The sequence below is a fragment of the Phytophthora parasitica genome (genome assembly GCF_000247585.1).
Source record: "Phytophthora parasitica INRA-310 unplaced genomic scaffold supercont2.5, whole genome shotgun sequence".
NCBI lineage: Eukaryota > Oomycota > Peronosporomycetes > Peronosporales > Peronosporaceae > Phytophthora > Phytophthora nicotianae.
In genome coordinates, this window is record NW_008648991.1 from 510,858 (window position 1) to 534,980 (window position 24,123).

Sequence of the window (24,123 nt, forward strand, 5' to 3'; positions counted from 1 at the left end):
CATATTGACGCTCAAGTTTAGCCAATAGTGCTGTAACCCCGCTCACATACAGAGGTCCGCGTCAAATCTGCATCACTATGTTGTCAACTCTAATCTCTCGCACACGATACTTTATTAAATTTCTACTATGTGATACTGACAGCCTTGGATTGAAGAACTTTATTGCACCCTTAGACCATGGCATTCATTACCTAGATTACCTAGCGTTGCTGCTGAATGCACACACCTCATAATACGGTTTATTGCTATTTGATTAAATAGTGAATTCTAATAACAAAACTTCAATATGAGAAAGGTGTTGTTGTTCTCGGCTCGTTCTTTCTCGACGTCCATTCATTCAAAGATTCTCCAGCTACTGCTTAAGAATGCTTTCGCTACTACTGAGCTAGTAACAGTGTGAGGTGTGGTAATAAAGCCCGGTGCTGCGAAGACGAGGGAGAAAAAGTGGGAGCTGGAGATGGCGCTTTTCTTACAGGAATTACTCGGTACGTGCTCAGCTGCTAATGACTCGTTGCGTTCGACCTAACAACTTCTAATCTTTTGGTGGGCTCTGAGGTGGTGGCGGATATATTGCAGCGTGTGCAAGGCCTTTCAAGGTAATCGTTCACATCGGTTCACACTGGCTGCCGTCTCTTACAATACTCCGTGTTGTTATACGTTCCTTCAGAATATTGAAGATAATATTCTCACACTGACGGCACCAATTATTTTTCATATTATGTGTATATTCCGTTGTTTACTTGTAGGTTTTGATCTCTCTTTCATATTCTGCGCTTTTTCCACAGGCAACGAATGGACATTCTCCAACAACGTAAATACCTGGCACGATACTTACCCCAGCTGCCTCTATCTCCATCGGTGGTGTCGTGCAGCTCCTCACGTTATGACCGGCTTCTTGACAGCGGCTGCATGTGTACGTTTCCCGTTTGCTTCTCTGCGCGCCCTTCACTTGCGCGTTGAAAAACTCTGCAATTGCGTTGCTATCATCAACGCTGTGTACGTCACTAGGCACACACTGACGAACTATTCGAGCCGGTGACCTAGCACATTCACCTCGGTTTGGCGTTCTTCTTTTACCAGTTGCGAAGTCTCTGGCTTCTTTCGAACGCTTGCGTGATTGACCAGCTTGACGATTTAACGGTGGGGGCTTGACTTTGTTTGTCTGCTCAAGTTCGTCATACAGAGGAAGACTGATAACAGTGGAGTCAAGGGCCTCTACCTTTTTCGACACAGTGTAAGCTTCATGAAGTAGTGCTTGATATCATAGGCCGGAAGTCCACTATTTGTTTGCCTTGATCTCCAGAAAGCGACTGCCTGCATGTGATGGCAAGGGACTTGCATTTGCTCAGCAACAGTGCATCGAGTGCAAGTTCCACAGTCCATGTTAACTTCGTAGAGATGTGCGTCCCCACCTAGATCGCGGCTATCGAAGGCGTCAAAAACGTAGAAGAGAGACTGGTCTCCCTGCACGACCGTCTGGTGAGCAACCAGTTCTTTCTCCTTTTCGAACTCCTTCAGAGCGTGAGGAGTGATATCGCAAATTTCACTATTCCACTCCTGGACGAGCTCCTTACGCTTCTGCAAAACTTTGAGTGCTCGTGTACAGTACGTCATGACTGAACCTAGCACAAGTTGGGTCCGCACACGTCCCCATAGTAGCCCGTTGTTCTCTCCTTCGACAGCACTCGTAGTGCAAATACCAAACACAGGCAAAGCGTCGCCGTGCTTTGGGACAGACGACCAGTTATCCTCTATCCACTTTATTTCCTCTGTTGTTGCCTTCATATTACCGACAACACACCAATCTGTGGGATGAATACTGCAAAGGTAGCTCCAAACGTGCTCCTCGACGATCTTCTCCGCAACAACCTTTGAAATTCCGGCAGGATACTTGGATGCTATCTTAGCTTTGATGAGCTCATACCCTTCGATTGTTGAAGCGCCCTGAAGCGAAAAAATATCGTCGTTTACGGACTTCAAGTTTAACCTCAGAGACTTGAACTTGTCCATGGTGTTAAACCTGATATGCAGTGAGCAGAACTTCAAGTGTATTGTCATGTTGATGCGAAGCAACAAGGCTTGATCTGCTAGCTGTTTTCCTCTGTCGCAAAACGCAGGCCGAATGTTCATCTTTATACCAGCGACAATACAGTTTCTGAAAAACCAGGCAAAGTTGTCGATGGTCTCTTTGTGAACGTAGGCCACTGCAACAGGTACATTTTGCTTGTTCCCGTCCTTACCAATAATTGTCAAACAAACGCCATTGTACGACGGATCCTTCATGTGCGTGCCATCGCACTCCCAAACAGGTAAAAATGCGTCTTGCACATTCACAGCACTACCAATAGATAAGAAGGCTCTATAAAACCTCCCCTCTGAGTCCAACTGACAGCAAACCCGTGAACTAGGGGTTTTCCGTGCAAACTCGCGTAGATAACTGGAAGGCGTCCGTACTCAGCTACCGGGTAAATTGGGTTCTGGTTTTTTGCTTGTGTAATGGTACGGTAGGCCATTGCAGGTTGCTCGGAAATGTCGATACCGCGAATTTCACTCATTGTCTTTACTACCCGCGCTAGTGAAGTGCTATGACCAGGAAGAATAGCTCCACGAAAACCAGGATGCTCCAACAGAAACTCAGTAGTCATTACAGCAATCCCAGGGCAAAGTTGTGCGTGGTTTAGCTCCATTTTAGAGATATACCATGATCCACTTGGAATATGTGAGTAGGCTTTTTCCGCCGCTGCATGGTCGCTTCTTCGATTGACGTTTGCGTGACAAAGCTATGAACCAGTTACAACTGTTTTTGTGCTCAGAACACAGCCATTTTACGTGGGTTCCACCACCTCCTTTCTTCCTCTCGACACTTTTGTTCATGTTAAAGGCGTAGTGTTTGATATAAGAACCTGCCGTCTCCAAACTCACAAAGTGTATGTGCTGCTCAGGTTCTGCATATCCAAAGCGAGATTTCAGATCAAACTTGTGCGCCTTACCCTCTGAGGAACTCATCCTAACCAGAGAAAGCTTATGTCTGCAGTTGTTGGTTTTTCTACCAACCTTCTTACTAACAAAAGGTTTATCCTGGGAATACCTCAGAATGAGTACCCAAACAGGATTAATTTTAACTAGTGCAAATATAGAGAGACCTCGCCGTTTTATTCTGGCCAATCGGATTCATTGTATCTTCTTCTGATAAATTGATCGCTCGTTGTATCATTCTCCTGATAAATATCCCATACCCGACATCTCGTGTCATTTTAGTGTCTGATTAAGACAACGCCAATATCCAGAGCACAAGGAGTACACGCATGTACTTAGGAGCTCTAGGGTCAGGTAATTCAGGTCAAGTCGATTAAGAGGTGTGGCGGGAACGACAAGTTATTCGAAACAGACAACAAAAGAACAATGCGAGCAACTCGACGTAGTTTCTGTCATGTAATTATCAAGGACGGTAGCTACTGAACGGCAAATACTCCGGAAAACGAGTCCAAAAAAATGTAATCTGTGGTTAGCTGAACGATCCATGGGTTTCTTCGTGATTATCTTATCGTTTTTGTGTCCCTCAGTCGCTACAATTGTCAATGGGACCTCTTATCACGTTGTTTGGCTCACAAGTGTTTTGGCCTGCGCACCACCACCATACAGGTGATTGCACACACGTTCTGACATTTGTCCCCAAATATGTGGTGGATACTCCACTCATTACGCATACCGACAATGCCAGGCTTAACTTGCACACAAGTTAAGTCCGGTATTGCAAAATGTCAAAACATTTGTGTATTCATACATATTTTGACATTTTTCCCGATGGCATCCTTCAAGTTATCAATAGACACTGTATTAGACATTAACTCGAGTACGGTACATGTATGTAGTAGAATGAAGGGTATGTGCCTTGAGCGTCCCGATCATTTTCAGGTTATGTTTGACGGGTCAAGTGGCATTTATTGATATTTGAAGCTTACCGGTTGTGTTCGAGAGATCTCAATAGTTCGAATAATTCATATCTGTGGGACGATATTGTACCGTTCAGATTCAATTATTTGCTCAGTTTGTGCTGAACGTCCTTGTATCACCATTAACATTGGTCCCTTGCTGAATATGCGCCAGCTCATTGGCGACAGCGGTGGCTGTGGAAAACTTTCCACAACCCGTGATTCCTGTTGCCCCTGCATCTCCAGAGAAGCTTCAATGGGCCTTTGTGGTGACGAGAGAAGCCAGCTTATGAATACTGCAAAGCACGTTGAAGTTACTGTTACGCTTTACGAGTTCTTCCCAGCAAACGTCGGGGCATCTCTGGTTGATACCGGTATTGGTACGATTATGTCACAAAACCAGCCGGATGTCCATAATCTGTGCCGTTTTGAAACATAGGCATCGCACAAAATTCGCCAAGAGGTACTGACACTGTTGCATTCAACACTGTCGAGTCAATGCTTGAGCATCACTGTCGTGCTGGCAGACTTTCCGCGCGTTTCGTTTTGTATTTGTAAACAGCACTGGGTTCTGTGGTCTTCGCTATTGGGCAGTCTGCCTGGCAGGTGGTTCGTCCAGGAGCTGGCTACAATATTGATGTGACGTATTGCAGAAACTGGGCGATTACGGACCAAAAGTACCGTGATTGGGAATCCGGGAGTCTTTCTGCACCATTTCAGCCAAACGTCGAGGATTTGTAGGGCCCAGCGCACAAAGTCATCGAATAAAAAAAATACGCATATCGGTAAACCGGTAATTTCATCAAAATTGTGTCCATACATGAAGGCCCCCCCTAGCTTTGTTGCGTCTGAACATGCTTGACTAACAACTGTTTGTCGTTTTGGACCCCACACAAGATCTTCTTTGATACGGGTGGGGTACGCCTGATGCACCTCATTGATCGCGATTCCAGCCAAGTAGTTCTCTGACCAGCAACATCGGCCCATGTCCGTTCAGAAAAAAACTTTCTAGGCATCCACAACCAAACCCAAAGCTCAAGAAAAGCGACCATTCGGCCATGGCTCACGTAGTGGCTTGCCGCTTTTTGCGTCTCGGCTGCAGCGAGGAAGACCACCCGCTCTTCCGCCGGGAATATGCTAGGTACGAATGGGTACTTCTGGACAGGCGAATCTTGTTATGTTGACTCATATGGTGGACGGAATTTGGCACGACAGAAACAACCGGGAGCGAGGCGTCAAGGTGCGTCAATCGCTTCGACATATCACTTGGAAGGGACCTGTGTTGTGATATCTCTAACGCGGCATGTGTAGCTGTTGCGATGCTTCCCACACTGCTGTCCAGAGCACGCTAGACGCAGCTATTGCGGCTGCTCCGTGCACGTACTCGTCACTTTTTCGGGGGATGCGAGGACTATTCCATTAGATAAAATCGTGGTCTGTGCGCGCTTTGAACCTACTCGCGTGGTCCCGCTCTGGCCCGCTGGATTAGTCGATTTAGCTCGCACTGTGGGTGCTACAGGAGACAGACAGGAAAACAAGTGTAAGTTGGATATTGGGGAAAGAGTGGTGCTGCCTGAGAGTTTATTTGGGTCAGCCGCCAGAACTTCTTCTGATGGTGGTGAGTGGATACTTGCTGAAAGGGAAAGCGACACGAATCAACAGACAGTTCCCCAGGTATGGTGGAATTTGTTACAGGTATTTGGACCACTGTATCAATTCCATTTACTTAACTTTAACCCTGTGTTCTTGTATGCAAGAACTCCGTGCTGTATGTTCTCAATAACCGCGTATCGCCCAAGTGGTTTTACAGTTACGACAGCAGCGTCACGCGCACTCAGCGGGAGATGACGCATCACCTGGTTGCATATATATTCCAAGCCCTTCCTGGCCGTCTTCCTATGGCGCAGCAGATTAACCAACAAACTCCCAACGTCGTAGTGCTCGCAAGACACGCGTCACCCGGTTTCTTCCTAGTGTCGTACCGGCGATCAGGCGGTTCGTCTGGAAATCCTGGTTGTCCGTTGCCTGCGATCGAAACGCCCGCCGATAACATGGAAGTAGCGTCATCACAAATTCTATCGGCATCGTGGAAAGTCCAAGAACATCAACAACAACATCTACAACAGCAACAATGGTTACAACAGCAGCGCTTTCAACAACGACTGCGGATTGAGCAGGAGGCCAGACAAAAGCAGCAAATTCGTCTCCCGTACCCCTCTATTCAAGGTGTTCCTTCTGCTTCTGCTCCGTTTGACCGGGACCTCAGCATGCAGACGATTCGAGACAAGGACGGAAGTGACAACCAGACTCATGCAGCCGATCTCACTACCCCCAGCGAAGTTGCGGACGTCATGGACTTGTGGCAACAGGAAGTTGAGGCGACTGCTCCTGGTTTTCTGGAGAAGGGACAGCAATTATTTATTCTCTGGTATTTCGTTGAGAACGTTTCAGTGGACGATTTGGGCGTTAATTGGGGATCATTTGAAGCGCATGTGCGGTCACATTGGTTACGGACAGCAGCTGCATTGCACGCGCCATCACTTGTGTCGAATGATCAACTTGAGGGCGTAATAGTCTCTTTTTTGAGAAAGATTTTGGATATTACACCGAGCCAAAGTCACGCGAACAATGAGCATACTACGATTCGATTGTGTGGGTATCTGTTTATACGCGCATTGTGGTCCCGCGCAGCGCAGCAGCATCTTAGTGTCGCCTGTCAAGTTGAAGATGGTGGAATGAACAAGCGTGAGAAATTCGCGACAGCAATTGTAGATCTGTGGGGTATTCTGAATGACATCCTGCGGGAAGTGATGGGGGAAAATACCGGTGGTGAATCGCGTCCTCTTGAGACTGCCACTCTGCCTGTGCTTGTGGACGATGTAATGTCAATTGCGTACAAGCAGACTCGTTTTAGAGAGGCTCGAGCGAAGATTTCGACGCTATTACTCGAACTTCAGACACCGAACTCTCTAACTGGTGCTGTAAACCGTGCATTTCGAGCGTTTACGGTACAATTCCAAGACACCATAACCGTGTCTGAGCGAGACTTTCAAAGCCTCAGGAACAGTCAGTGGTGTCGTCGTTGGCTGTTAGAACCTGGTTCGTTTCAAGTGGCACATGTGGAATCAGGTGCAAGGTATTCGAGTCCTCTGCTTAGTATGGCGCTGTTGATCCGTGAGTTTGGCTGTATTGACGTTAAAATGACTCAAGATGCAGTACGCTCAATGTCATTGAGAGCAGCGATTACACTCAGCTCCGGTATGACGACTTCGCATATGAAGCTGGTGTTGGATGGGCGGATTCGCGTCTTCCGAGCGCTACCGAGCGGGATTTCATCGAGAATAGCAGGCGGAGGGGTTACTGTCGGCGATTACTCGGCCACCTTCTCTCAAGACGGACAATCCATCGATTTGCACTTTTTCACTTTCGACGAGCGTGGTAATATGAGCTCTGAAGAAGCTGTTGCGTTAAATACGGCGTTGGTACATCGGATTAGCCTCTCGTTGGCATTGGATCAAGAAGCAGACGCCGCGAGAGGTGGGGCGCAGTCTAGAGACCTTTTCATCATCATCCACGGAACTGTATGTAGATCAAGGTACAGCAGTTCAAGGGAAGGAACTCGTGCTTCTGGCTTGAAGATCTCGGACATGTCGAGCTGCGATCGAGCGATGCTGTGGAATCAGGTAGACTGGACACCATTACTCCAAATTCAGGCGGGCTATGTCGCTCTTTGAACGTAGCGGTTTTACACTTTGCATTTTTTGCAACGATTTTGGCAAAACGAGATTAGATTTGCTGGATTTATAAGCAACAGGTGGTGGATTTACGATAAATCGAGTTCATAGAACCTTGACCCTCCGGTAAAGTGACCAGAATTACACTTTTGAAAGCGCAATTCTGGCACAGATCCTGCAGTTCGTTCAACTGAGTCCGTAGTTGTACTATACAATCTAACAGGGATGAATTTATCAGCGCAAACAGAGGGCAGTGCTTGCTGGTAAAGCCTCGGTGATACATCCATTAAAAAATGTGTAGATGGAAAAGCGTTTTAAAAATCTAAAGGGCTAATCCTATTAATAAACAAAAGATAAAAATTAGACCGGTCTGGCCGCCACACATAAGTGGACAGACGTGGACAGCCCCCAACCAATCGATAATGACGTGCGTCCACACTCAAGTGCACCCGTCCGTAGCAGACGATTTAACTTTTCTCATTGATCACACGACAGCACATGTTCGACTCATGAATGGTACGAGTTTATTACTAAGGGTAAATTACGCGAAGACGACGTGGTATTACATAAAACTAAGTGTTTGGTTGAGGTAAGCAGAATGTCCCCAGAAACGCTGCTAGGAAGCGCGTGGCAAGGGGATATATCCAGCTTTCAACTCCCACAACTCTGCCCACTCGACCTCGCTCCATGTGGCAGCTCGATCCATGGCTGATTGCTCGGAAAGGTTCAATCCATTCTTGCGTTCATTTAGTGAAAACGATAGCGTAGATCCGTACACAGTTCCGCGTACGAAAACAAATAGATCCTTCTGATCTCTGCCTTCTTGGTTTAGCTTTTTGTCCAGTCGGATCGACAGACACACTCGACGTAGCTTCACAATATCATCTCGAGCGGCATCTCTCGAGTGATGATCATCACTGGTAAATCCGTTAGTCATAGCGTCAGCAAAGCTGAAAATGTTAACCTCCAGAGACCGTCCGTCTTCTGAAAATGCAGCGGTGTAATCACCAATCGACCAGCTTCCTAGCGTCGAGATCATAGATGAAATTCCACTGGGCAGTACGCGAAACACGCGCAGTTTTCCATCCAATACGAGGGTCATTGGAGCTGATGTCGCCATTGAAAAGGCAGATCGCAACGATATCCAGGACGCGTTTTCTTGGACTTTAAAATCCACACAACCCAATTCATACATTAGTTGCATGGCGTCAACTAGACGCATTTCGTGACGATAATCTGTACGAGAACCTGACGATAAATCAAGAAGCTGAACCGAAGCAGGTTCCAATAACCAGCGGTGGTTCCAGATTGAATTGTTACCTCCAGTTCGAATTCGGTCTCTGTATCGAGTAGCACATGCGATCATTCTCTCCCTTATCAACGCCGTAAACGCCTGAAACGCACAATTTAGAGCGTCGGATAGTGAATCTGGTCGCTGGTCCATCAGCAACGCCACAAATCCCGCTCGAAGTGGTCGATATTTCGGCTGTCTATATACGAGTGATAGCACTTCGTCAACTAGTGTAGGGATAGTTACATGCTGATTCCCTCGTGTAAATGAGGCCGCGTCTGTCACCTCGTGTAGGACTCTACCGAGAACTTCATACACGTCCGAAATTAGCAGCAAGAACCGTTCTTGAAGATGTGGTTTGCTTGTTTTAGCGTCATTCACAGTACACGCGGACAGCACAAGACGTTGAACGGTATGGGACGACAGCGCGCGTAGAAATAGATGCGTAGTTACTCGAACAACGGCGCATTCTGGATCCGTTGAGCCGATAGAAGTAGCTGAGTTGTGGTCGAAAATGCTCCTCAACAGAGAACCGACGGCGTCGTGGAGAAAACTACTGGAGTCCATCGAACGAAAAGAAGCCGCAGCTTGTAACCAAAATGAACGCAAGTGAGTACTGGCTGCCTCGGTCAACTGAAGCTCCCTGAGTGAAATGTTTTGTAGAAACCGCCATAAAATCAGAAGATGCTGACCCTTTTCTCGAAAGCCACAGTTGAGTGCCTCCACTCTATGCTGCCATGAGTACTTATCTTCAGTATCGCCACATAATGGAAAGGCCGATCTGTTATCGAACTGTTTCTGCTGCTGTTCCACTTGTCTTTGTTGAAATCTGTCGGCCGCTGCGTAAACTTTCTCTGTCTGAGGCTCAGTGGAAGTCGAATCTACTGAATCGACTTCCATTGCATCGGACGACGAAGAAAAAGCATCAAGCGAATCGAAATCTACTGCTGTAAACGTGGTGCTGGAGTCCACATCGATAGCAGGTAAATCACATCCAGCGTCACGGCCATTATTACCCGACCGCCGGTAAGAAATTAGTGAAAAGCCTGGAGATTCATGGCGAGCCAGTACAGCGGCGTCAATCTCTCCAAGTTGTGATCTGGTTCCTGTGAGCTGACAAACATAGACAACTAGGTGGTGTGTCATCTCTCGCTGAGTCCTAGTGACGCTACTATCGTAGCTGTAGAGCCACTTGGGGAAGCGGTAATTATTGAGCACAAACAGGACACCGTTCTACCCATTCGAGCGACGCACCGAAAGTCGGACGATGTCAAGAGCGAATACACAAATGTTAGTAAACGGATATATCCTGTCAAAATGGTGACAACAAACCTTATAAGTCTGCTTCGACTCGCCTTCTCTGTCTGCTCGTATCCAGACACTCTGCGTCGCCTTCCGGTTGTCTGTGGACAGTAGAGTCTCCGGTAGAGAGACAACCTCTCCTGGCCGCAGTCTGTGTTCAATGTCCACGCCATTTTCCTCAATTCTCGACGTATTGATTAGATTCATGGGCCACGGAGGAATCACACGCGAAGGTTCGAAGCGAGCGCAGACCAGTAAATTCCTCTGACTAGCAGCAGATACTTCAGCATCGAAAGTCACCAATACGTGGACGGAAGAGCCGCAGTAGCAGCGCTGAACGTGCTCCGGACAGCAGTGAGGGAAGCAGCGCAATAGCTGAGATCAATCCCACTTAGTTAGAACTAATACAGGTACTCGAGCTGCCCGTAAGTGTTACGAACCTTAACGCTGCGTTCCCGATTGCTCCTGGGTCATCACCACGTGTCAAAGTGCGCATCTCATTATGGACGCAACGTTACGCCTACCTGGCGTAGTAGCGTCGAAAGAGTGGGTGGTCGTCCTCGCTGCAACTGATACGCAGATATCGGCACGAGACCACACGCACCATCGGATTGTTCTACCTTTAAAGGCTGGAGGAGTCTTCTGGATTGTGTTGTGACGGGGGTGGAGACCAAGTAGAGCTCCACTCGAGGGACACCCAATCAAAAAAAAAACTGCCATTGTCCCACTCGACTTCAAAACGGGACAAGAAAAAAAAACTGCTGGGCTCTAAACCAACTGACTTGAACCTAGTCTCCTAAATAGAGGGAAAACCTAAGTTTTGTAAGGGAATAAAAAAAGTCACGGTGAATTTTTGTTTCAGAGACTCCCTCTATGTAAGGAACCGTGCTTACCAGTAGGGCTCCCCTTCCCGCCTCAAGATCACAAGAATAGACGCACTCGTCTTTCTTCGGCGTCACAGAACTCGACTTGGCCTTGAACTTTGTACGGAGCGGCACTAGAGGCGCTACAAAAACCGACTGAACTACTGATCAAATAACGCTGCACTCCAACGTCTTGGTCTAATTTGAAGCACGGACGCAAGTATAACTAGATTCTTGACTAATTACTCGTTAATGAGGAAGACTTGAGAGATTTCGGCGATTCTAGAGAGTTGCACTGTGAGGACTCTACAACAGAACCTTTCCAGGTCTTTTCGGACAGGGACGTCAATATCGCCTATTATGGCAATTTGACCCACTCTGATGATGCTTCTGTCCGATTGATATTGCATCTCCTCAGGTACTTACAGGGAGTTATGAGGTCTCATAGAACGCTAACTTGTTATAGGGTTGCTATGGTTTCCCCATCAACAGTCATTTAAGATGACTCATCTTCATCCTTCACTAAAAAAAATCTGATTCGACGGCTCTATTTTCGGAGCGCTACTCTACTCTGGAGCACTGGGTACTATATGTAGTATTTTTGACAATACTGACAACGTGAACGTATCAACCACAAGATCAACAAATATCAACGCGTCATCGACACTAAGCGCACAAGAACATACTTCGGAGGAGTCGGCGATACTCGCTTTGGTCGTTGTCGAAATGTACGCCCGCGAGTTTTGGTAGCTCGTGCTGAAGAATCATGATTGTAATAACCTGTGTTGACGTGTACTGTACAGACGGCGTATGCTTGTTTCGCATCGTGGAAGTGAGCGTACTGTAACACTTTCTAGCCCAGGACTAGCTGGCGCGGTTGTTGTCTACCCACCAGAAGGTCAAGCAAGAGGGTGGGAACCACAACAGCATTTACAATCACCAGTGGCTTCTCACACACAACGTTTAATGGAGTGACGTGATTTCAAGCATAACCAAGTGCACGCCGTTGACCACCGCTGTCTACCAGCCGGAGGTTGATTATCTCTTTACAGCAATTGGAGCGAGGATTACTGTGCCATTACAGGCTAGAACGTTGTGGTGGCTTGAGTTTTCGTGGATTTTCGTGGACGTACACTACAAGGAAGCTTTCGACAATTAAGTTCGTTATCGTCTCTTTAATTTGGCTATCGATTACACAGTTGGTGAAGGGTTTATCGTATTCGACTGTTCACTTTCAGCGCTTTAGAAAAGCAGCTGAAGCTCCTGCGATCTATCGACCGGGGAAGTGGTTCTGGGATGAGGAGGATACAGAGTTCGAGATGCTATCGAACCCCGTGGACTGTGGTATCGTTTTAGTGGAGTATATCAGAAACTGCGATGATATAACAACCCTGTTGAGAACATACTTGGTTATCATTTACCATTTAGTGAAGTGTGAATTCGCTTGTCAACGATGTTCAGCTGCTGGACTTGTCTCGGTGTGGTTTGTTGCAAGTGACATATCAACAAATGGGGGACAAGGTTTTGCCAATGCATTTCATATACTGTTGGATCTTAGAGAATCAGTTCAAGGTCAAGAATACGGCGTCTCCAGATCTGGAACGGATGGGCTTTTCAACGCTGGATTTCTCTCTCCTTGTGGACTTTCCTCTTACCAAACTCCCGAAGTCATTTTAGGCGCGCCAACTCGTTGTGCAGGGCAACTGCGGCTGCCAAAGTGTTACGACACTTCTTACGTTATTGAAGCTACCACGCGAGGATGTTGTGTAGCAGCCGTCTTCTGGGATGGTCTCGCATTCCCGTCTTGGTTCGGAGATTCAAGTCGCCCCACGATCTTCGATGCTTATAGGTCATTACTTCGCAGCGCAGGTAGACAATTTCTAGTCAGTGGCGGTATCGGACGCACAATTTGTTGTTAATGCCATCACACCTTTAGGAGGTGCGAGATTATATTGCACAAGTGACGGCTACGTACAGAACAAGCGCAATTATTAAGACTAATGTGGAACGAAGCATAAATACGTAGCCACAAAGTGCTTGGAGATTTATGATATGGGTGCAACGGTTGGACGGAGAAGAGCTGACCCATTACTTCTTGGAAAATGGCCGCGCTAGTCCAACCTTTTTACACGTGCACAAGAGAATCAATTCGAAGTATCGTTGCCGCATGGTGTGGTTTCACCAAATGCTATCAATTACGCAGTTACTAATCGTATTCGAGTGCTCGCCTTCAAAAGCAGCAGATCCTGGAGCTGTAGTGATATATCGAAGGTGGACAGCGGTGTCGATTAGTCGCTATCGTACCCCGTACACTTTGGCTTCTTTGTGGCGCATCTTCAGACAATTATGTTTGTACAGGATACATGTGTGTACTCTTTTGTTAGATTGATTGACGGCATTGTTCAATTTTTAGTCAGCTTCGACTGTAAGAGTCATAATTATTCTTAGCACGAAGACTACTTCTGTGCTAAGTGGTTTGATCAGCTAGAAATAGATTACAGTGCTTGGCTCGGCAATCTAAAATCTACAGTACTTGTCTGGGTAGTTCACCGGTGAGTTTCAATCTACTCTTGCAATGGCAGCAATTACTCCCTCGTTGAGCGCAACGGAAATCAATGACGCTCGGACTTCTTCCCGCTTGACATCTTGGCACCAGCTCGAAGAACAATGGAATAGAATCCAGGTTGGACGCCAGGGATCGTACTCAGTCGAGCGTCTCATGAGCCTTGAGAATTACTGTAACACGACATCGTGGACTCGGGTGATATTAATCTGTGTACTGACGCCAATCCCTTCTCTTTTAATCGCGGTGCTGCTTGAATGTCTCCCTCTACGACCGCCGTCCGAGGGGTGGCAAGCCAACTGGGTATTTTGGCTTCGTCTTTCGTTGGCAAACATGGCGCTTGGCTTCGGTACAAACTCAGCAGTGACGAATCTCGTTCCAGACCTGAATTACACGGTTTGCAAGAGACTTATCGCAACTACGGGTACGGCTCTTGGTCAGGTCGGCACATTCATTCTTGCTGCACATCTTATAGGATTTCCTGTACCCCTTTTGCTGCAATTTGGAGCCATTCCATCCGGGTTTTTTGGAGTATTAATGCCACGACTTGTGATTGGATCTGGTGCCCCCGAAAGTGGTTTTCGTATCTTGAAGAAATACCGTCGCTACTACCAGGCGTTCATGACATTTATCGGGATTTTTCCTCTCTGCAAAGTACTTTATGACTTCGTTCCTGTGTCGTATCGATATGTGGTGATTATCGTCTTACCGCTTTGGAAATTCGCTGCCAAACATTTCATCGTCTACGCTACGCGCGGCCTTGAAGACATTATACCGGAATCGGTGGCATTTTTTGCCGACTTTTTCAGCTCACTCTTCGTATCGGTGTGCATGTCATCGTCAGGGCCATTATACTTGTCCTTCTTGTTCATCATTGTCGATCTAGTACAATTATTATTGGAGACACGTGAGTTAAAGGACAATGCCAACATGTTGTTGCAACTTATCCAGCAACAGTCAATTGATCGTCAAAATTGCACGCCAGATATGCTGGAGACAATTCTGAACGTGGTTAGAGAATCTGGAGCCTTTCAGTCCAAGTCGTTGGAATCAGTACGTCTAAGGGCAAGCGTGCCTCATTTTCTTACAAGTAAACAAGCTCAAGAGCTCCTTAATCTGGAAGCATCAGGCACATATTGTTCGCAGAGCCGATCCTCTGGAGACACAATAAAGCGATTATTGCGACCTAATAAATTCAAACAAAGCACTTCTATCGTACCGACTCCTAGTCCCGAACCAGCACCGAGAACTCAATATGCACAAACAGCGCCTACAAATAATTCCAGCTTGGTCACAGAGAAGTCCGAAAAGTTGATTTTACAGGGGTTACAGCTACTTTTTCACTGTGAATATCTCGAAATGGTTGAGTACGTCGAATGCGTCATCCCAATAGTTTTCGTGGTGTACAAATCGATACTGGAGCAGTTGCCAAATATTGTTTACTATCCTGGTGGTCCGGGTAATTGGGGCATTGGATCTGCAGGGAATATCCTGGTGTTAGCAATGCTGGAGGTTTTGTCTCTCGTCATTCTTCATCGTTATCTACAGCGCAAGTTTGCTTTTTCTGCATTGCATCAACTTGCTTTCACACTGGAAACCCATGTCCACCTGGTACAATTGAAGCTTCTTACTGGGATCTTTCTTCTTGTACCGCTTGAACTGCAGCATTTCGGTAAGAACTCTGTTTCTTACTGGTGGATGGTATATTTGAAGTTTGACTGCTCTTTATTTCGTTGCATGTTATAGGTGCAGACTTCACTCTTAGATTCGAATGGCTCAACGATAAATAATAGCTGGTTGTGCTAAGAGCACAATAAATCAAGCATTAATACATGCACTTTTCGAGTACTTCGAATATATGTAAATTGACTGTTTAGTTCCCCGATACCAGCTCTACTGGTATCAATACAGCATTTTCTTTTGTCAGTTTACGACTAAACAAGTGAACTCTACTGTCCGTGTGTCATCAGGTTGACAAGGTTGGTGCTATGGAGACAAAAGTTCTGGACAATAAAACCTAATCGTACTAGTGCAATATAGTTTGCTGAGAAAGTCAATATTGCTTCTCGCATTTGTGCCCAGCACCCGTGTACTTACGAACGTAACTCCATTTTGCAAACCGATCTATTCCCATCAATCTTCCCTTGATCAACGCCTATTTCGACATGTATTAGAAAACAATTTCTTGAAACAGGTTTTGAGTATTGATGTGGCACGCTATCCGATTGAACTGCCAATATGACTCAAATAGATCAGTGTGACTACGAGACGGGAAACCAATTGAACACTTGTAACACTTCTATGTATTTGTTTTTGCCTGATTTACATTCATGGATAATAATTCGTTTTCATTTTTTATTCGTTGAATAGAATAATTATAAAACAGTCAGTACACACTTCTGGAAGCGTTTCAATTTCTGATGAACATATTGCAATAATTGCAGCACTAATATTTTTACTTTACTACGTCCTTTTATAGTGGGCAAATATATTACAGTATTTGTTAAAGTAAATGACGATGGGTGTTTCAAGACAGGTGGGTGGTTTCAAAAACCTTGTGTTTTATACTGATGGATCCAGTTTTGGCAATTAACCCTGCTGGATATTTGGATTTCTTCCATAGAACCCATTACCGGTACCCAAAATACCTGATTTTTTTTGCTAGTTGCTCAAATGCTCCTGGATCTGGAATAATGTTCTTGTCTATGATGGTTGCTGCACGTCGCAACATTGCGACTTTAGTACGTCACGGATCAGCACCCACGGCATCAGAGAGACCGTGGTGGGCTTCCGGGACTGCTGCCCTCACTTCGACCATCAGTTCGTTAAACCCGTGACGAACGTTACATCAGCAATCAGAGCCACACCAAGCAGAGCCCTACGTCACCGCTCAATGTGCAGCGCAAACTCACCGCTCGCCCACCATGGTGACCCTGCAAACATTTTCCTTTTATACATGAATTGTTGTGTTCTTCTGCTCAGCGGAGACCGCCGGCGACAGGTCTCCGCGACGGCGTCGTGTCTGCTTCGTATCCGCCGTATGTCCGCGTGTCACTAACGACAAGACGATTGCTTCAGATTCACTTGCGTCCCATGCGTGGCACCCCCACTTCAGAAATGGCTCCTGAACCGTTAACCAGTGTCCTAGTGGTGGCTCGCTCGCAGCCTGGGATCGCGGAGCTCTCGCACGTGACGGATACACTGTCAGCCTTCCTCGACCACTCCTCGAGTTTGCCATTAGCTCGAGCGTGTGCTGTGGACTCTGTATCTCTATTGCAGAGAGTATGGGACATCAGCAAGTCTCGAGAGACCGTCATGGACCCGTGGTGCCAGCCCACGAATACCTGGTGTCCATCCAGGATGCTGTGGACCAACCGCTTCTACTATCAAGACCAGTTCTCTAAAGGAATGATCGAAGCCTGTACGCACGCAGACGTACGTTCGGTACAGTGGCTGATTGATCAGTTAACTGGCTGCGCAGTACCACTTGAAGCTGTAGAGGCAGCGTCGCAACGAGGCAAGCGAGATATCCTCCAGCTACTACTGAAAGTCCATGAACAACACAAGAAGGCGTCGATGCCTGGGGCTCGCAATCCGACTGATAAGAAGCCGCATCAGGTCAAATTTTGGGAGAGCAATGCACTGCTCGCTGCTGCGACTGGAGGACACGGAGATCTGGTTATCTGGCTGTACACCGACGTGTTCCATGGCTTCTACATGCAGAGTAACCAGGAAGTGATGGACGAACTGGCACGTCACGGTGACATGGAAACCGTGCGACGGCTAGTATCGGACGGATGGCAACCTCCCCGACTCGACTATGCCGCAGAGGGTGGGAATATAGCCATGGTACAGTGGCTTCTGGATCAGAATCGTGACGTTGGGAAGCAGTGGGCACTCAAGAACGCAGCCTCAAAGGGGCATCTGGAGATAGTGAAGCTGCTTGTCGACGAAGATATGGTGTATCTTGATGGCGAGGCATTCTGTGAGGCAGCAACACATGGACATTTGTTGATAGTACAATGGCTAAAAGAGAACAATCTGGGCTGGAATATGGCGTACAAAGCTATAGATTTGGCGGCCAGCAACGGACACTTGGAAGTTGTGCAGTATCTCCATAGTAACTGTTCTGTTACTTGTACTCACCATACGATGCGTACAGCGGCGAGTAGTGGACATCTCCCCGTCGTTGAGTGGCTCCATGAACAATTTGGGAACCAGTCAAGCGTCAATTTGTACGCGGCTGGGTCTAAACAACAGTTCAACACGACGGTGATGGATATTGCCGCGATGAATGGACATCTCCAAGTCATGAAGTACTTGCATAAAGTAGCGTTGACAATGGAGTCGGTCACTGCAGTAGACGAAGAAATACTCGAGAAAACAGTCCCAACGTGTACGTCTGCTGCGATCCAGTTTGCTGCAGCTGGTGGTCACCTTGACGTGCTGAATTGGCTACATGAGAATTACTGGGTTGAGCCCTCTGTAGATATCATGGATGTTGCGGCTACTAGTGGCAATTTAGAGATGGTCAAATGGCTTCACGACCATGCTGCGGCTAGATTCTCTCCAGCAGCAATGGATGGTGCCGGCAAAGAAGGTCATTTGGCTGTGGTTAAGTGGCTGCACGAGAACTCACCTGAAGGATGTACAGCCAAGGCGATAGATGAAGCAGCAGCAATGGGCCGTCTTCATGTCGTACAGTGGCTTACTGAAAATCGAAGTGAGGGCTGCTCGACGAAAGCATTGGACGGTGCTATGAATGGAGATCACTTCGATGTGGCGCTGCTGCTAACGACAAAGTACCCTGAACTTGGTAAGAACTCAGATTTCGAGTTCATAGATAACGACCACATCAGAGCATGGGTCGAGGAAATGTATCCTACCTACAGTTAGTTTTCTTTTACCAAGGCTGTAACAAATGCAATGAAAACTAAGATTGGCAGACAACCGTCGCGAATAAAACTCGGAGCAAAGCACAGCGTGGGTAACGCTCAACCAATGTTTACCAGAAGAATTTTTATATTTAGAGGTTTTTTTGTAATGTATTTTTTAAATTCAACAATAGCATTAATTTTAAATAAAGCTATTGCTTAAATCAAGATATTTGTCTTCAATTTCTCGTCGACAATCATTGTTAACGAACGTGATTCCAACATGGGCTTGAGGAAAAGCAGACCTCACAAATCTCACCACGAATTACCCACTCCAGAGGTAGCACTGAGGTACAATTCAGCACGATACTGCAGCTGTCGATTAGTATAATATAGATGCTTACTGGAATACGTTAGAAGTTCTAGTCACACTGAGCCAGTGTTTTTGAAACAGCGGCACGGTGGGTAGTGTAGCGCTATGTGAAAACTTTGCTACCAGTATACGTTTTACAAGTACATTAAAGTATGGTAAAATGCCAGACCATCCTGCTTGCTCCATGTCCCCCGTGTGTTGAACACTTCCGGTTGCCATGTCCATATTTTTAGAAAATGACAATACAAATTCAGGAATGAACGTACACCAGCTACCTGGACCTTCAAAACCTGTGCCTACTACAGATCACCCTCCTATTGCTATCATATTGGCTATCTTGTCTGTATCTTGGGGCGTGATGCTGCCATTCTGGTCCACGTGCTAGGAAACACAAATTCAGTATTTGGAGTATCTGAAGTTTAGAGCACTTCCGAAATGAATTATCTCTTCTGAGGTTTAGAGAGTTTCAGAAGTGAGTGACATTTGTAATTCCAGTTTTTAACACTTCAAAGAAAGTGTTTTTTTTAAATTTTTTTTTTAAAAAACACGTTTGTGATACCTTTTTCATAAAGAAAACACTTTATTCAAACGAGTGGCAGCCTTTGGATTAGTCCAGTGTCGCCCAGCAGTCCGCATGAGACGTACATACATGTAAACAGCGAATTTTCGTCTCGGTCGCCCATTAACGCGAACGACAGCTTCATTTGCTTGGCCGTGAATCGCCGTAACACCTCCCTTCGACGATGCTTCATCGGTGTTCAGGCGCCCCAAAACTCCCAATCCTCACGCATTTTTCACGAAAAATTATCGAGCCAATGGCATGAATCGTGTACAGTCTTCAGAGGACGGACGCAACTCAGAATTCCTGACACATGAGGGCTCACTGCTCAGCATCATTCAGCGACTTTCCATCCGAGCCATGCGCGAATTATTCCAGTGAGGCATTGTCACCGATGCCGTCTTCCTAACAACGACTGACGGACAAACTAGCACTAGCTCCCTTGCTCTCATCGATCTCCATTTTCAAACTTGAAAGCTAACCACGATTCCTCTCCTTCTTCGTCGAGTCACTCGACCGTCTCGCCCCGGCTGAAAGCTCGGACAGCCATGGGTTCCTCTTCATTCGTGACGCTGCTGCACATGACGACGGCCGCCATCCAGATCGGCATGAACCTGAGTCCAGCCCCAGACATGTACCGGGTGCACAAGTTCAAGACGACGGGGCAAATGGCGTTGCTCCCGCTTGTGCTCATGTGCTTCAACAACCACTTGTGGCTTCTCTACGGACTACTAACCGGAAGCTACTTCCCACTATGCGCTGCGGCGCTGGTTGGCGAGATCGCGGGGATCATCTTCACTACCGTCTACTACCGCTACGCACGCAACACCCTCGAGGCCTGTCGGACCTGCAGCGCTGCCTTCTTTGGTGTGGCTCTGGTTACGCTGTACGTTGTGCTGGGTATCACTGGCAAGACCGGCCAGACATTCGATCAAGTGGTGCAGTCACTGGGATACGTCGGTGCAGCCATCAATATCTGCATGTACGCGTCGCCATTGGCTACGATCAAGGTCGTATTGGAGACCAAGTCGTCGGCTTCGTTGCCTATCAACCTGTGCACTATGATCTTTCTCAATTGCTGCATGTGGGTGGCTACGTCTATCGTGGACAACGACATGTTCGTGTTGATTCCGAGCGTCATCGGTCTCGTATTCAGCGGCGTGCAGCTCCCGCTCTACTTCATCTACCGCCCTACCACTCCATACGTGGACTTGGATGCGCAATTGGAAGAAGGTTACGGCATCAAGACCGTCGACAGCTTCAAGCAAGACCTCGATCTGGGGAGCGGGTTGCCCACAACGTACCGCACCGTGCGTCCGTCTCGTGTGGCGCGGTTCGCGACCTACACGTACCAGCGCGCGGAGGGAACTCCACTCACAGTGGGAAGTATTCCCTCGTTCTCCGCTACTGAGGAGAGTCCGCATTTGTTCGGCGAGCGTACTCCAATGATGACCCCGGATTCGCTGCAGTTCTCGTGGGATGGCGACGAGCTCAGCGACCTCGAGATGCCGCCGCTAATCTTGACGCCCATTGCAGCGTAAAATGCTGCAATGCAGGCAGCTTAATGACGTGAAAATTCACACCAGTCGATTGTCAACTTTGAAATTGAAGAATTCCCACGACTGTAAAAAAAATAAGAAGAAGGATAAGGCAAATGTGAAAAACAAATACAACTTTCCCTTCTGTAAAGTCTTGCATTCATCGTGGGATTGCACATTTTTAAGCTGTTCTTCCCATCCTGTAGATTACGCGACGTACGAACCTCATACAAGTCGGTTGGGAACTGTTTTGTGTCCCTTCATGTCCAGTCTTCAATTTGCCGCTCAACGCTCGACTCTTCGACTGTCGAAAATGACTGGCACTGCAGAGATTGTGATCCGGTCGATGGCGGCGTGTTCGGGCACCGTCATGATCCTGAGCCCGTCCATCTTGATCTATCGCGTCTCCAAGCAGAAGGACGTGGGGGTGGCGTCTGTGATCCCACTCGTGACTTTGTTCTCTAACTGCCACGTTTGGGCGGTTTACGGCTACATGATCGAGAACTGGTTCCCTATTTTCTGGATTTACCTCTTTGGAGACTTCGTGGCGCTGGTTTTCCTCTACGTTTACTGGAAATACGCTAAACAGCGACGCTATATGAACCGAGTACTGTTTATCATGGTCTCTATTTTAGCGATCATCACTATCTACGCTATTATCGGGGGCCTGGGCTACACAGGCCAGTCGAGAGACGGTATGGGTTCTGTTATGGGTATCTTCGCTGATATCTCCGCGATGTGCGTGTACGGCGCCCCTATGGAGAAGCTTCTACAAGTCCTCAAGTACAGATCTGCAGCTTTCATTAATGCGCACATGGTCATTGCTGGACTTACGAATAATTGTCTATGGTTCACATACGGCATCCTGTCGGACAACTGGTTCATTATCTCTCCAAATATCGTCTTCATATCGCTCAATACGTTCACACTGGTACTGTGTGTCGTGTTCGATCCGAAGACGCATCCTCTTCCTGCTGACTTCCACATGCAAGGTGACGACGAGAGTGAGGAACCACCAGCGCTGACCTCTTCGAAGATCAGTGTGAGCTGCAAAGGGGACAACAAGATGCCTAGTCCCGCCTTTGAGGCCATGCATTCGCCGCTGGACTCCATTCATGTGTCATAGTAAGCATTTCTGAATAAAATAATCCGCATATCGACGCTGGTTTTTGGAGCTACGGAATTGGTAAATAGCAGGCGATTTCTTGGTCAGTGAAGCAATGGGTCGAGACAACTCAAGCAGCCAAGTCGATGGTCAAGTGAATGGTGTTGTTGTGAAGTTATGATGGTTAGCTTTCTTTCGCAACTAATGACGTCAAGGTGGTAAATAAAGTCTTGTAGAAGTAGTAAATAGGATGTCGTCCGAATTATGAAAGGTGCGCATTTGTCATTGCCAAGTTCATTGAATTGTATCCCCAAAAATACGATGCGACTCCAAATCCAACTAGTATCAATAGGCCTTCACACAGATAATGCATTCACACATGACTCGTTCGCTTCCATTTTAACTTCACTTAACCTACGAGTACTTGGGTATTGAAAAATGTGAGACTAAGATTGAGTAGAAAAAACTGCAGTCTGTCATCGTCCGCTGTTTAGATAAACACTTAAGTCATAATGGTCTTTCTTGAAGCCCTTCGGTAACTCTTCCAATCGTCCTGATTGCGTCGGCTACAGTAAACCCAAACTCACTCATCCTTAGATCTCCAGTGTCGACCTAAACAACTTTTCAAACATAAAAAATATTATGAAAATCCGTTGCAAAAGAATCAATTCAATTTGTAGTTCTCTTACGTAGCATGCAGGCGTTGATGTTGCTGCGGGGGAAATTATTTTACTACACAAGAGTCCCTGGGGGTGACCGTACGGCGTCGAAAGCGGGGCTACAGGAATTCACACCTTCGCTGTAAACAGTCTTGTTTGAAGACTCTATTACTGAGTCTTGGATCGTGGCGTGTAAGTTGAAGTCGTCAGGAAGCGGGTGTGTCTTCGGATTGAAGACCAGATAGAGTACCAATGTGGACGAGTTGAGTGTGATGAACAGAATATTGGGCGAAATGATGTACCAGTTCTCCGTGAGCACACCGTAAGTGAACCACATGATGTTATTCGACTGACTAGCGATGACCATGTGCACATTGATGAAGGCGGCTGACCTGTATTTGAGGACCTGGAAGAGTTTCTCCATGGGGGCGCCGTATAGACAAACGGCGACGACGTCGCACAGGACTCCAACGGTGGAGCCAACTTGTCCTCTGGTTTGCCCTGTGTACCCGAAACCGCCAATGATAGCGTAGAGCGTGGCAGCAAACAACACTACGAGTGTGACACCAAGGACGCGAGCTACATATCTGCGGTCGGGCGTGTATCTCCAGTAAACGACCAGGTAGAGCACGCCGACCGCGTCACCGAAGAGGAAGACCCAGAAAACGGGGAACCAGTTCTTGATCATGTATCCGTAGAGCATCCACATGTGAGAGTTCGCTAGTAACGTGGCCAAGGGAAACACGGACGCCACACCTACGTTCTTCTGGCTGAAGATGCGGGACATGGCGATAGCTGGGCTGCAGATTAGCGAGAGCGACGTCAAGGCAGAGAAGATCTCGACCACACACATAGCAGCACTGCTCACCATTGTTTATGGAGTGTCTGGTGAACGCGCAGGTGCGAGGAGAAAGCGGTGATTCGAGCTATGAACGCATGCAGGCGAAGGAGATCGAGCACTCAACGATTGTCGCCATTTCGACGATTACGGGATTATTCTTATATGGGGTATTGCAATGTACCAGTTTATGGGTACGTAAGAATGTCATTCAATTACAGAAATTGATTTAAACCTTAGTTAAGAATTCCTAATTCTGGATAGTATATATAAGAGGTGACACGTTATCACATAAACCTCTAGTACGTTATAATCTGTAGCCATTCCACCTTACCACGGCAGCGTCTCCAATGGAGACTGCATCGCTTCGAACGCTGGACTGGGAAGTTCGTTATTCACCTTGCGATTGAAGTTTTCTTTCGGTGTCAACTCGATAGATACGACGGATTCCGCACATTCTGGTCCGGTTGCCCGGTGGAAATTGTCGGGTAG

General features: G+C 47.1%; 6 protein-coding genes across 9 annotated transcripts; 4 read left to right on the forward strand and 2 right to left on the reverse strand.

Moving 5' to 3' along the window:
* Positions 1 to 4,990: 4,990 nt before the first annotated feature.
* Positions 4,991 to 7,709, forward strand: PPTG_04517 (hypothetical protein; the record flags this gene model as incomplete). The annotated part of the gene is made up of 4 exons (XM_008896760.1): positions 4,991 to 5,073; positions 5,148 to 5,172; positions 5,244 to 5,606; positions 5,690 to 7,709. The coding sequence occupies 4 exons, from the start codon at positions 4,991 to 4,993 to the stop codon at positions 7,664 to 7,666; spliced, it is 2,448 nt and encodes an 815-aa protein (XP_008895008.1). The 3' UTR covers positions 7,667 to 7,709.
* A 456-nt stretch (positions 7,710 to 8,165) lies between these two features.
* Positions 8,166 to 10,989, reverse strand: PPTG_04518 (hypothetical protein; the record flags this gene model as incomplete). 3 transcript variants are annotated; one of them, XM_008896761.1, is made up of 4 exons in its annotated part: positions 10,784 to 10,866; positions 10,700 to 10,724; positions 10,290 to 10,634; positions 8,283 to 10,190 (listed from the first exon to the last, which is right to left on the reverse strand). In XM_008896761.1, exons 1-4 carry the CDS (start codon positions 10,864 to 10,866, stop codon positions 8,283 to 8,285), a joined length of 2,361 nt encoding a protein of 786 aa, XP_008895009.1. The 3 variants fall into 3 exon arrangements, with proteins under 3 accessions (XP_008895011.1, XP_008895010.1, XP_008895009.1); XM_008896763.1 differs by having other exon boundaries at positions 8,166 to 10,190; positions 10,290 to 10,724; positions 10,784 to 10,957; XM_008896762.1 differs by having other exon boundaries at positions 8,166 to 10,190; positions 10,290 to 10,989.
* Positions 10,990 to 16,426: 5,437 nt separating this feature from the next.
* On the forward strand, positions 16,427 to 18,748 carry PPTG_04520 (hypothetical protein). The gene has a single exon (XM_008896764.1). It carries the CDS (start codon positions 16,779 to 16,781, stop codon positions 18,579 to 18,581), a length of 1,803 nt encoding a protein of 600 aa, XP_008895012.1. The 5' UTR covers positions 16,427 to 16,778; the 3' UTR covers positions 18,582 to 18,748.
* A 1,000-nt stretch (positions 18,749 to 19,748) lies between these two features.
* On the forward strand, positions 19,749 to 21,188 carry PPTG_04521 (hypothetical protein). The gene has a single exon (XM_008896765.1). The coding sequence runs from the start codon at positions 20,040 to 20,042 to the stop codon at positions 21,030 to 21,032; it is 993 nt and encodes a 330-aa protein (XP_008895013.1). The 5' UTR covers positions 19,749 to 20,039; the 3' UTR covers positions 21,033 to 21,188.
* Positions 21,178 to 22,527, forward strand: PPTG_04522 (hypothetical protein). Its single transcript, XM_008896766.1, has one exon. It carries the CDS (start codon positions 21,292 to 21,294, stop codon positions 22,153 to 22,155), a length of 864 nt encoding a protein of 287 aa, XP_008895014.1. The 5' UTR covers positions 21,178 to 21,291; the 3' UTR covers positions 22,156 to 22,527.
* Positions 22,528 to 22,783: 256 nt separating this feature from the next.
* Positions 22,784 to 23,785, reverse strand: PPTG_04523. Of its 2 annotated transcripts, XM_008896768.1 has the most exons (2): positions 23,662 to 23,785; positions 22,784 to 23,593 (listed from the first exon to the last, which is right to left on the reverse strand). In XM_008896768.1, exon 2 carries the CDS (start codon positions 23,578 to 23,580, stop codon positions 22,867 to 22,869), a length of 714 nt encoding a protein of 237 aa, XP_008895016.1. In that variant the 5' UTR covers positions 23,581 to 23,593; positions 23,662 to 23,785; the 3' UTR covers positions 22,784 to 22,866. The 2 variants fall into 2 exon arrangements, with proteins under 2 accessions (XP_008895016.1, XP_008895015.1); XM_008896767.1 differs by having other exon boundaries at positions 22,784 to 23,785.
* Positions 23,786 to 24,123: the final 338 nt, after the last annotated feature.

What these genes read in the sequence shown, in the direction of transcription:
- PPTG_04521 (XM_008896765.1), top strand. Translation starts at nt 20,040, where the DNA reads ATGGGTTCCTCTTCATTCGTGACGCTGCTGCACATGACGACGGCCGCC.
- PPTG_04523 (XM_008896767.1), bottom strand. Translation starts at nt 23,664, where the DNA reads ATGGTGAGCAGTGCTGCTATGTGTGTGGTCGAGATCTTCTCTGCCTTG.
- PPTG_04522 (XM_008896766.1), top strand. Translation starts at nt 21,292, where the DNA reads ATGTCCAGTCTTCAATTTGCCGCTCAACGCTCGACTCTTCGACTGTCG.
- PPTG_04520 (XM_008896764.1), top strand. Translation starts at nt 16,779, where the DNA reads ATGCGTGGCACCCCCACTTCAGAAATGGCTCCTGAACCGTTAACCAGT.